The sequence below is a fragment of the Taudactylus pleione genome, unplaced genomic scaffold (assembly GCF_031769625.1).
Source record: "Taudactylus pleione unplaced genomic scaffold, aTauple2 ptg000041l, whole genome shotgun sequence".
Taxonomy (NCBI): domain Eukaryota; kingdom Metazoa; phylum Chordata; class Amphibia; order Anura; family Myobatrachidae; genus Taudactylus; species Taudactylus pleione.
In genome coordinates, this window is record NW_028284443.1 from 32,912,248 (window position 1) to 32,924,654 (window position 12,407).

Here is a 12,407-nt window from a genome sequence, read left to right on the forward strand (position 1 = left end):
ATATTTACGCGAATAGCTGCAATAACAAATTATAATTATCAGGTATAGGACCCGACAATTAGTAAATATGCCCTAAAGTGTTAGTAGACTGGACTTTGAAGTCGCTCTTTCTGCTTTTTCACGTGTATAAAGAAAGCTAAGCGCAGATTCTCTGGGAGCAGTCCAAGCACTGGAATGTGGCCATGTATCTTGTAATGCACAAGGCAGACAAGTAGGTGTAGTAGCGGAGATACAGAAGTAGTTCTCATTGTTTGCATCTTGTAAATGGCCCTTACAATTTAGTCAAATTATATTGTGGTTTTTCACCAACTTGCTCTCAGACAATGCAGGACAAATGCGATTACTCATAATAAGTGTTGAATGGATGGGAATTAAATTCATTTAGATACAGATGTCCATAAAGGAAGATTAATTTCAAATCTGGGTCTATTCCTGCTTTTTAATGAGGGGATACTCTACAAACGATATCTTCTTTGTTAGTCAGATGTAGTTATAATTGATATATTATAATTCCTCATTTCCTTGCTTGGTAAATGGCTCCTATTGCACTTTGGTTATACTGTGTTATTTTCATGACTCTACAGCTTATTTCCATTGGCCACATCAATCATCAGAAACAAATAATCCAAATAAGAGACTCTAATAAAAACTAGAAAATGAAATGTGAAGCCTTGTCAAATAGGTACGTACACATATATGAGATGTGGGATGTTATGTGACCGGCGACCGCAAGGCCGCCAAGTCACAATCCCGATGGCAGAATGCTGGCTAGGGATTCATGACAGGCGTCGAGATACCGACATCTTTCATAATCCCGACACTGGAACCCTGACCCCCACCATCCCGATCATCGCGGACAGGGTAAGTATTCACTTAGCCCGGGGATGGGAGGGGTTAGGTTTAGGGCACCCCGGGGGGACCTTAGGGTTAGGCACCCCCCCCCCGGGGAAGGTTAGGGTTAGGCTAGGGGAAGGGGAGAAGGTCAGGGATAGGCACGCCCCCGAGAGGGCTAGGCTTAGGGAGCGGGGGGGGTTAGGTTTAGGCACTAATGGGGGGAGGTTAGGGTTAGGCACTAGGGGGGGAGAGGGGAGGGTTAGGGTTACTTACCTCTGCTGTCGGGATTCCATCCTGCCGGGCTAGCCTTGTCGGGATTTTAACCGACAGCTAAACAGCCGCCGGCATAACAATCCTATTCCATGAGATGTTATATGTTGCACTAAGTTTAAATTTGACATATTCCAAAGATGTATTATCTTGTATATGACCAATGTGGAGAGGGAAGTTACAAAAAAAAAAAACTACTGTAGAAATACAGCAGCAAACAAAGTGTTGGAGCTATTATCCAAGTGAGAACGGCTATAAAGAAGATGTCATCAGATTTCCGGGCTGGGGTTACTGACAACATAGGTGGCACCAGGGATTAAATAGGTGAGGTCATTTACACAGATTTTCTGCAAACAAAACGGATCTGTCTGGCAGCAGGGTACATTTATGTCATTTGAAATAGATTGAGCAATGGTAGGCAATGAGATTTGGGAAGAATTACTGCTCCAACAAATTTGCCTGTTTGAGCCTGTAAAACAATGTGGTGGTGTTGGTGGTAATGTGGGTAAGTAGACACAGCGCAGCCAGGCTCAGCTTCCTTCTTTTTGGCTTCCTGGCTGAGCCCAGTCATAGATCACAAGAGGAATGCTTACTAAAGAGAATAGCAGCCCCAGGGCAAAGAAAGCACATGCCTGCAATACAAAATGAAAGAAATAGAAGTTATAAAAGCAGGAGATAAATTGTTTTGTGACTGCTGCTATATACTGACAAAAACATTTATTGATTTTCATTGGGACAAAGTGTGAATGTTATAGACACTGAAAAACAATAATATTTTCATATATGAACAAAAGAGCAAATACTAAGTAAAACATAAGGGTAGAAGTATTTTACTGTGTGTGCTTATATATACAGATAAAGGGCCTGATTCAGACATGCACACAATGCCCGTCACTGCTGCGATCCCATATGCAGTGGACGTGCGAAAATATGCTAATGCCTCAGCTGCCGGCTTGTGCACAGAGACAACACTGTCTGTGTCTCCACATCTGCTGCTTACGTACAAAACATTGGGGACATCAATCACACATCGAACCTCTGAGCTAGTCTATGCTGTCTCAGGGGTATATTTACTAAAGTGCGGGTTGCTATGGTCAACATCTCCTCCACTTTTGTATACTCCTCAGATTAAGCATATCACCTAAGATGCCGTGTGTGAGCTGTGAACAAATTCACAGAGGCTCACTAGGGCATGCCTGCAGTTTTTCTAGCCCACCCATAACCTCCCCCAAATGCTGGTTACCTATCACTTTGCGAATAAATCCTCTCTGTGACCGCCGTCGCTAACCAAATGCTGCATGTGCGCAGTGCGGCTTTGGCACATGCACAGTAGCAAAATTTCACTCCACTGTGTCCAACATCGACATTGTGTGCATCTCTGATCAGGCTCAAAATGAGGGGCTTGTATAGTTAAAGCATTATACATAGCTCACATGATAACAGTAAATGAAAAGAGGCAGCATAATTGCATAGCATTAATGTAATCAATTACTAGATAAATGTGAATTGGGAATTGCAAGACCTATCTGGGATCAAAGCTTGTTTAAACACTGCGTACCATGGTACCTATCACAACTCCCCACCTCCTCTAAATACAACTCTGCCTATTCAATCACTCATTTCACACATAGAGAAAACTAAAGTCTTCCTTGGGTTGTAAGGCATTTCAGAAAATGCAATCTAAAGCAAGTAATACCCCTTTCACATTGCCAGCAATAACCCTGGTTACTGTGCAGAGTGAAAGAGCCCAGTTGAAATAACCCAGGTTGAGCGACCCAGCATTTCAACCCAGGTAATGAACAGGGTTGAACACATGTTCAACCCGGCTCGCGGTGCAGTGTGAATGGGTAAACCAGGCCGATGTGACCCGGGTCCTGTTTACAGCATAGGAAGAGTTGGCGCTTGGAGATGATCTCATCTCCAAGTGTTGACTTGGCACATGCCTTTGGTAGCGTCAGGCTTATTGCCGGGTCGGGGCGCCAGTCTGAAAGAGGTCTCAGCTGGGTCACACCCGGGTTGGACCAGTGTACAAAATCCCAGTTACGACCCAGCATTACGATGTGAAAGCGGTATAAGTTTCTGACCATCACCTTCTATCTTTTAACCTGTCCCTCTCTCCTTCCCCTCCTCTACCTCCAAAAGCCACCATTACTAAGCGTAACATTGACGCTATTGACACAGTTTCCTTTTCTTCCCTGCATGACTCACTTCTCTCCCCTATCCTCTCTCTCTCTCCTGCCCCGAACAAGCCACTTCCTTATACAACGCCTCCCTTACTTCTGCTCTGGACTCTGTTGCTTCGGCGATCACTACTCACACTCGCAGATCTACTCCTCAACCCTGGCATTCCAAATGCACCAGATACCTGCAAAAGTGTTCTCGAACCGCCTAGCGACAGTGGAGAAGATCACACTCTAAGGCACATTTTCTTCATTTCAAATTTATGCTCTCATCCTATAGTGCTACTCTCTCTCTCTAAACAGTCATATTTCAAGATCCTCATCTCCTCTCAGTCCTCTGATCCCCAGCATCTCTTCACCACTTTCAACTCCCTCCTTCGCCCACCCCCTCCTCATCTCCCCTCCTTGCTCTCTGCCCTTGACTTTGCTACCTACTTTACATCTAAAATTGATTCCATATGTCAGGACATCATATCCAACCAGTCCCCCAGCTCTCCACCTCCTCCTTTCCCTGATCACCCCTCCCCATCAACTTTAACATCCTTCTCCCCTGTATCTGGAGAGGAAGTCATGGCCCTCATTCGGTCCTCCCCCCCTTCCACCTCCCCCCTTGATCCTATCCACTCCCGCCTCCTCCAGTTCCTCTCTCTTTCTGCCTGCTCCCATCTTGCCCACCTTATTAACCTTTCCCTCTCATCAGGCACTGTTCCTTCTGCATTCAAGCATGCCCTTGTCTCCCCCATTCTTAAAAAATCTACCCTTGATCCTAACCTTCTTTCTAACTACCGACCCATCTCCTCCCTTTTGCCTCCAAACTCCTTGAGCGGATTGTCTACAACCGCCTTACCACTTTTCTTTCCTCCCACTCCCTCCTTGACCCTTTTTAGTCCGGCTTCCGTTCTCTCCACTCCATGGAAACTGCCCTCATGAAAGTCAGCAACGACCTCCTTGCTGCCATATCCAAAGGCCACTACTCTCTTCTCATTCTCCTTGATCTCTCTGCTGCTTTTGACACTGTGGGCCACCCTCTCCTGCTGCATATCCTTCACTCCCTTGGTCTACGTGACACTGCCTTCTCCTGGCTGTCGTCCTACCTCTCTGACCGATCTTTCTCAGTTTCCTCTCATGACTCCTCTTCCCCCCTCAAATCCTTTTACAGTAGGTGTTCCCCAAGGTTCTGTTCTTGGACCTCTCCTAGTCTCCCTCTATACTTCCTCTCTAGGTGAACTCATCAGCTCTTTTGACCTCCATTATCATCTCTACGCTGATGATACTCAAATCTACCTTTCCTCCCCTGATCTCTCCCCCTCTCTTCTGACTCGTATCTCCAACTGTCTCTCTGCTATCCCTTCCTGGATGTCCCAGCGATTTCTTAAACTTAATATGTCTAAGACAGAGCTGATCGTCTTCCCACCCTCCCACATAACCTCACTTCCCACTATTTCTTTATCAATTGATGGAATAACTATCTCATCTAGTCCCAAGGTGTGCTGTCTTGAGTTATCCTGGACTCATCCCTCTCCTTCAAACCACATATCCAGAACCTTTCACAGTCCTGTCGTTTCCATCTCAAAAATATTTCTAAGATCAGACCCTATCTCATCCAGGATGCTACTAAAACCCTCATACACTCACTGGTCATCTCCAGATTGGACTACTGTAACCTCCTCCTATCTGGCCTCCCCAAATCCCATCTCTCTCCTCTCCAGTCTATCCTTAATGCTGCTGCATGGCTTATCTTCCTCTCCAAACACTCTACATCTGCCTCCCCTCTCCTACAAGCCTTTCACTGGCTCCCCTTCCCTTTTAGAACAAAATTTAAGGTTCTCACGCTCGCTTACAAAGCCCTCACCCAGTCGTCTTCCATATACATCTCTGATCTCATCCCCCTTCACTCTCCTCTCCGCTGTCTTTGTTCAACTAATGCACGCCGCCTTTCATGCCAGCTGATTACTTCCTCGCACTCCCGCCTCCAAGATTTTGCCCGCACTGCTCCCCACCTCTGGAACTCTCCCACTCCCCATCAGACTCTCCACCTCTTTGCAATCCTTCAAACGGGCTCTCAAGACCCACTACTTCATCAAAGCCTTCCAGCTATCATTCTAACTCCCTGCTACATGCTCCTTCCTCCCCATCTACCCCATCTGTGTCAAACCTGTTTGTCTTCCCCTCCCTTTTAGAATGTAAGCTCTTACGAGCAGGGCCCTCTACCCTCTTGTGCTTCTCCCTACTTTAGTTTCATCTACTTCTTACTCTAGGACACCTAACACTTGACTGCTTATGCTCTGTTGCTTATCTGGGTGTTATGGTCGTAATGTAGCAATATATATTTCCATGTCCTGGTCCTGTATTGTATTGTTCTGTAACTCGCTGGTCTACAAATTTTTTTATGTACTTTGTAAGGCGCTGTGGAACATTTGTGGCGCCCTATAAATAAATGATAATAATAATAATAGTACTCCAGGAAATCAATATATTAAAAACAAAACATATAAATAGATAACATTCTTAAATTGAAAACAGTGTCTCCTTATTATTTAATTCTTATGAGGCCCATATATCAATGATCACATACTGCAATGTGATCTGGGCACGATATTAGTGCCAATGATCACATTGTAGTATGCGATACTAGCTCCCCGAATGCATTAAACAGTACATGCAGGGAAAAGGGCTCCGGAAGGAGCCTGTCCCTGCAATGAGCTTGGAGTGAAGTGACCATACAGGCTGAGTCTCCCATATCCAAAACGCTTGGGACCAGGGGTATCTTGGATAACGGAATATTCCGTATTTTGGAATATTTGCATATCATAATGAAATATCTTGGGAATGGGACCCCAATATACACACAGAATGCATTTATGTGTTATATACACCTTATACACACAGCCTGCAGTTAACTTTATACCATATTTTTATTAATTTTGTGGCTCAAGCAAAGTTTGTGTACAGAAAAGAAATTCATTTATGTTTCATATACACCATATAAACACAGCCTGAAGGTCATTTTATACAATAATTTTAATAATTTGTGCCCTAGACAAAGTTTGTGTACATTGAACAATCAAATATCAAAGGTTTCATTATCTCAGTCATGCCAAAATTATTCTGCATTTCGTAATATTCCGTATTTCGGAATATTTGGATATGGGAGACTCAACCTGTATTAGCATTCTCTTCACTCACCTCTCGGGACTACTTGCGCATGCGTGGTCTACTGACATTGCGATTGCCTCCTGGTAATTTTTGCGACATGTAGTCCGCAGGCTACAGCAGCACAACACCATTTACAGATGGCATAAGCTGCAGGAGCCAAACTGATAGTATTGCATCCCCCATAGAAGCCTATGGGGGTTGCGGCAGCTGTCGGAAATGGAGGGACTGCAGCAGATATTGGAGATATCTGCTGTGATCCCTCCATAATACATTGTGGGTATACTTAATATTTGCAAGTATCCCCCGAAAACGGATGTTTTTAGGAAATATGCTGCATATATTTAATAATATAAAGTTCCCTTATGGTGCATACACACGGTCAGATTTAGCTGGTCGATATAAACGATAACATTATAGTTAGATCATTTATATCGTCCATAATTTAGCCCCTTCCAACCCCCAAACGACGCACGATGCGTGGGCATGGATGGTCGATAATGACCATCACCCGTGCATGCAATCCAACCTGGTTGATATCGACCAGGTTACTGTAGGGACCCGTGATCGTTGATCACGGGTCGTTTAGTCGTTTGGGGGTTGGTGCTGTGCTGGATATTCGATAACGATCATCCAGCACATACAGGACGATCAGACAACGATATCTTTATAGTTGTCTGATCTGACAGTGTGTGTGTGTGCACCATTAGAGAGGGAATAACCAAGACATTAGGTGAAATCTGCAAACATACAGAAAAATCAGGGACTTACTATCATTGGGCACGATTCAATTCAGCGCGATGTAAATAGCGCCGGGAGATAGCTCCTGGAGCTATTCAATTCATCGCGCTGTTAGGTCGGGGACGGCTCGTTATCATGCCTTAAACAGGGTGTTTAGGCGCGATAACGGGCATTCCCCGACCTAACTTCCCGGCGCGAGGCTGTTTTCCCCGGCGCTAAGGGCAGAAAACAGCCTCGCGCCAGGACTTTTGTCGGATTTCTTCTCTCATCCCCGGAGGGATGAGAGAAGAAATCATTAGTCGGACTTGTCAGCGTGGTGTATTGAATAGCTCCGGGGGCTCACTCCCGGAGCTATTTACATCGCACTGAATAGAATCGAGCCCATTGTATTTTAACATGAGTTTTTTACGTTTGCAACTTCACAAAAGTGTAACTCACTTGCAACAAAGTACACAAAATTATCAAAACAAACTGAAAAAGTTATTATCTCTGAGACGAGACCTTGGAATTACTAATATGTACATATGTCAGGGCTAAAACAGATTAATAATTAGGTCCAGGTGACAGCATTTTCCAACCTTTCCAAGTTTGCTAAGGTAAACAAAAACATTAGTATTGAGGGGGTGGAGAAGAGATGTTTATAAGCTCTGTCATTATTTTTATGAAAGTGACTGGGAGTGGTAATTACGATTACAGGGCCTTTTTCAGCAAGGATCGCTATTGGGATTGCAGCTGCTATTACGCACGTAGTTCAACTGCGATAGAATGGTAGTTCACTGGGTTCGCTATGCCGCCGCAGCACAACATAAGGATGCCCACTTTACCTTGCACACATCCGTAATGTTTAGAAAGACTTCTAAAACATCAGTACAATCGAGTAGCATCGCAGCCTCACGTACACTTGCGCAAGGTCAGACCTTATTCAGAAATTGCTAACTTCAGCGCACGCTATCAGGCCTCAGGCTGTGTATGGCATCGCAGTTGATCATTTATGCACGCCCATGCAACGGCGTTCAAACGCCCTGGCACGCATGTGTTTCCCCGACCACCCTTCGTCACCACCCACAAACGGCACTTCCTATCAATCACTCTGTGATGGGCCTGCGTAGTCACTGCAGTGGCCGGCTCACGTACACGCAATGCATGCACAGAACGCAACAATCGGCCGAGATGAATCAGGCCCAATATACCTGTTTCTGAAAGCATACAATGGTGGTGAATAAAAATAAGTACAATGAACTTGAGAACTTACCCACAATCTCTCACTGGCCAAGGCATCATTACCTTTAGTGATTTTTAAATATAAAGACGAAGGAAGAATGAAGATCAGCATATTGGCAGATGTAGCGCCTGTGAAAAAAACAAAGATATATATTATAAACACTTCCTGGAGGCCAGACACAGCTTGGCCTCCTCGAAGTACAGAATTAAACTGATTGAGAGAATGCCAAGAGTGTGCAAAGCTGTCATCCAAGCAAAAGGGGATCTACTTTGAGGAATTTAAAATATAAAACATATTTTGATTTGTTTAACACTTTTTTTTTTGTTTACAACATAATTCCATATGTGTTCTTTCATAGTTTTGATGTCTTCAGTATTAATCTACTTTGTTGAAAATAATTTAAATAAACTAAAACCGTTGAATGAGAAGGTGTGTCCAAACTTTTGACTAGTACTGTATGTATGTATATATGTGTGTATATATATATATATATATATATATACTGTATAGATATTATTTATTTATATGGCGCCACAAATGTTCCGTAGCGCCTTACAAAGTACATAAACAAGTTGTAGATAAGCGACTTACTGAACAATACAATACAGGACCAGGGCATAGATAATGTATATTGCTACATTAGCGAATGTAGCAACCATAACACCCGGATAAACATCAGAGCATAAGCAACCAAGTGTTAGGTGCCCTAGTGGTGAGTAAGAAGTAGATGAAACTAAAGTAGGGAGAAGCACAAGAGGGTAGAGGGCCCTGCTCGTAAGAGCTTCACACACGTATTCTTACAGAACAGTGCAGAACTCCAGGTGATACATTTTACAGCTCACATCCAAAAAAGCTGACACATTAATACAATGACTTACAATTTAAGCACATAATTTGTATATTTTAATTAAAGCTGGTTGACAAGAATCCAATTAAACAGAAAACAGCACCTAATGCTATGAAGACATTGCCCTCCTGACTTCATAATACCACTTCCTCCACAGTAAAAAATACAATTAAATAATATTTACCTATTGCACCAAAAATATCCTTCATTGTTGGTATAAAAATAACAAGTAGGTCAATCAGTGTTAGAAGAACCATAGTCACTATTAAATGTTGCCAGAAGTTATACTTTGTCTTCCGTGCAAGTTCAAACAACGAAGAACGAACCTTTGAAAGAAAGAAGTTGGAAACAAATTGTCATATTCTGTATATCCTGTAATCATATTAAAGATGGGGTCAAAAATAAATATACATTCTAGAGAAGATATTTTTCTGCTGAAAGATAAACATCCGGTGTCATTGGCCTGAATATGAATCCAAGTAATAGACAGGGCTGGTGCAAGGTTTCAGGGCGCCCTAGGCAAAGGTTCACAATGCCGCCCATTTTCCCCCAAACCCTACGCCCAGCTCAGAGACACATACACAGTGCCCTAATAATATTCACATGACCCGAATTAAAGGGATGATTCCCCCTGCAGTGCCCCTAGTAGTAATGCTCCCTGCAGTGCCCCCAGTAGTAATGCTTCTTGCAGTGCCCCCAGTAGTAATGCTCCCTGCAGTGCCCCTAGTAGTAATGCTCCCTGCAGTGCCCCCAGTAGTAATGCCCTTGTAGTGCCCGCCCAATAATAATGCTCCCTGTAGTGCCCCCAGTAGTAATGCTCCATGCAGTGCCCTCAGTAGTAATGCCCATGTAGTGCCCCCCATAGTAATGCTCCCTGCAGTGCCCCAGTAGTAATGCCCCTTGAAGTGCCCCCAGTTCTAAGGGCCCCTGTAGTGCCCCCAGTTGCAGTGCTCCCAATAGTGCCCCCATTTGATGCCCCCAGTAGTAAGGCCCTTGTAGTGCCCCCTGTAGTAACAGTGCCTGCTGCCGTCCGTCCCTGGCGCCCGCTCCTCTGAACTATGGGAGTGACGTCAGGAATGAGCTCGCCCGCTGGTAACACAATCTCAGTGGGCGCCCGGTAAATGGAGGGTGAAGGGGGTGCGATCGCTGGTCCCCTTAAGCCGCCAGGCCCCATAGCAACCGCACCCTCCGTAGTTAGGCGGACTCAGAAGCTCCCTCTAGTGGCCGGCGCCCCTAGGTAGCTGCCTAAGCTTGCCTAGTAGTAGTGCCGGCCCTGGTAATAGATAGGATAGCAATAGATAAGATAGAGTATGACGGGCCCACCATGAAACCATGGCCTCCATTATGAACTGCTGAATGTCTCTATACGCAACCACTTACACTGAAACTCCCATAACACACCCACAAGACGGACCATCTCCAGGCATGCTCTAAGCCCACTCCCTGTCACCACCCAGGAACACCCACTACATTTTCAACACATTTCTGAGACCAGGCGTCTACCATCTGCCTTAATCACTACTTCGACTCTGTGCGCACACTATCTGTGCATGTGCAGTGCGAATTAGATGCATGTGCAGAAGACAGAAATCGCTCCACTGCATCCAACTGCATGCAGTGCGTGCAACTCAGAATTAGGGCCGTATTCAATTAGACGCAAAAAGCCGAGATCCGCGAAAAAGTATCGCCAATTGCGACTTTTCGCCTGTTGGAAACTTATCTCCATATTCAATTCCATCCGCTTTCCGCGTACACAGAAAGTCAATCGAATGTAATAGGCGTAAAAGATTCTCCTCTGAATAGCAGGAGAAAAGTGCAAAATTTTTGTTTTGGGGTGCAAAGGTGGGGAAACCACTCAGAACCCTTGGGACAGCCCCCAAAGGACAATTGTGTCAAAAATTCCTGAAAAAACTTAAGTACATCCCAAAAAAATACTTTGAATTTGGGGCGAAAAAGCTCAAAGTGGGGGGACAAGTTCGCAAACTAGCGAAATAAGGTTCTGGGGGTGCTCTAAGAAGGGGCCAAGTATTTTGGGGATTGCAGGTGCTTGTATGAGGGAGGAATTTCACTTTTTTTTAAAAAACTTCACTTTAGATACATTAAAAGATGCTCGCACCCATTTTCAGGTACCCCAAATTTGCCAGGACTACTTATTTTCTCAAAAAAAACCTGCTTTATGCCATTCTTCACCACTTGTGCAAAGACGCTAATTAGAGGCTATTGCACCAACTTAAGTACCCCAAACAGTTTTATTAGGTTTAATCGGGCACTACTACATTGATCCCTCTGCATCTATTTGGGGGGGTTCAGGCTGATTTCCCTGATTGTGACACCACTTTCTGCCTGTTCTGACTTTGCATGTCGCTGCTTTCGCGTCTTTTGGAATTGAATAGGGCGAATAGCGGGGACGCGCACGATAAGTTTCTGCAGCTAAAATACGAGATATAGTTGAAAAGTCTGGCATGCGAAAGTTTATTGCGGGTGCGAAACTAATTGAATACCGCCCTTAGATTCAATACAAACATGCCTGGCTTTCAATTGAAAATAATTGCTCCTGTAGATCCAGTGGCTGAGACTGCTGAAGATGGGGCAGCTTTGAAATGCAAAGCTCAGTAAATGTAGCCATCTGTCTCATCCTCTCTTTCATGTTTTTACACCTTGTTTTAGCTTTTTGAATTGTTTAACAGTGTTTCATAATTTAAATGTTTCATCATATAATAATATAATCCAGTATAGTCTAAATTGTTCGGCAGTAGTATTACCTACACATACTTACAGTGAAAAATAACACAGGGACAGTGAGTATAACTGCAATTATAACAGCCAGACGCACAGTCAGGAGGAGAACATCGGTTTTATTGCTGTATGTGCTGAGGAGCTCAGATTGTACTGTATCTGTAAGTTGGAATTCACATATGAAGAAAAAAAAGGACAATGTTATCTAAGTATTTATTTGATATAAATATTGTATTTAAGACACAAGAAACTCTATATATATATATATATATATATATATATATACAGTGTGTGTGTATATATATATATATGTATATATATATATATACTGTGTGTGTATATATATATATATATATATATATATATACACAGCAATTACGGTCGGCACTCCAAAGAGCTGAAGATATAATGTGCGCCTGGTGCC

The 12,407-nt window shown here is 43.8% G+C and overlaps 1 protein-coding gene across 1 annotated transcript in view; it reads right to left on the bottom strand.

The window, feature by feature from the left end:
* Nucleotides 1–1,592: 1,592 nt before the first annotated feature.
* SLC38A1 (solute carrier family 38 member 1) overlaps nt 1,593–12,407 on the bottom strand; it is a 59,611-nt gene continuing 48,796 nt past the window's right edge. The window contains exons 12-15 of the mRNA XM_088456504.1: nt 12,024–12,142; nt 9,432–9,573; nt 8,431–8,528; nt 1,593–1,736 (exon numbers count right to left, since the gene is read on the bottom strand). Of these exons, the coding sequence (XP_088312630.1) occupies nt 1,635–1,736; nt 8,431–8,528; nt 9,432–9,573; nt 12,024–12,142 (461 nt within the window). The 3' untranslated portion in view covers nt 1,593–1,634. The remainder of the gene's footprint in view (nt 1,737–8,430; nt 8,529–9,431; nt 9,574–12,023; nt 12,143–12,407) is intronic.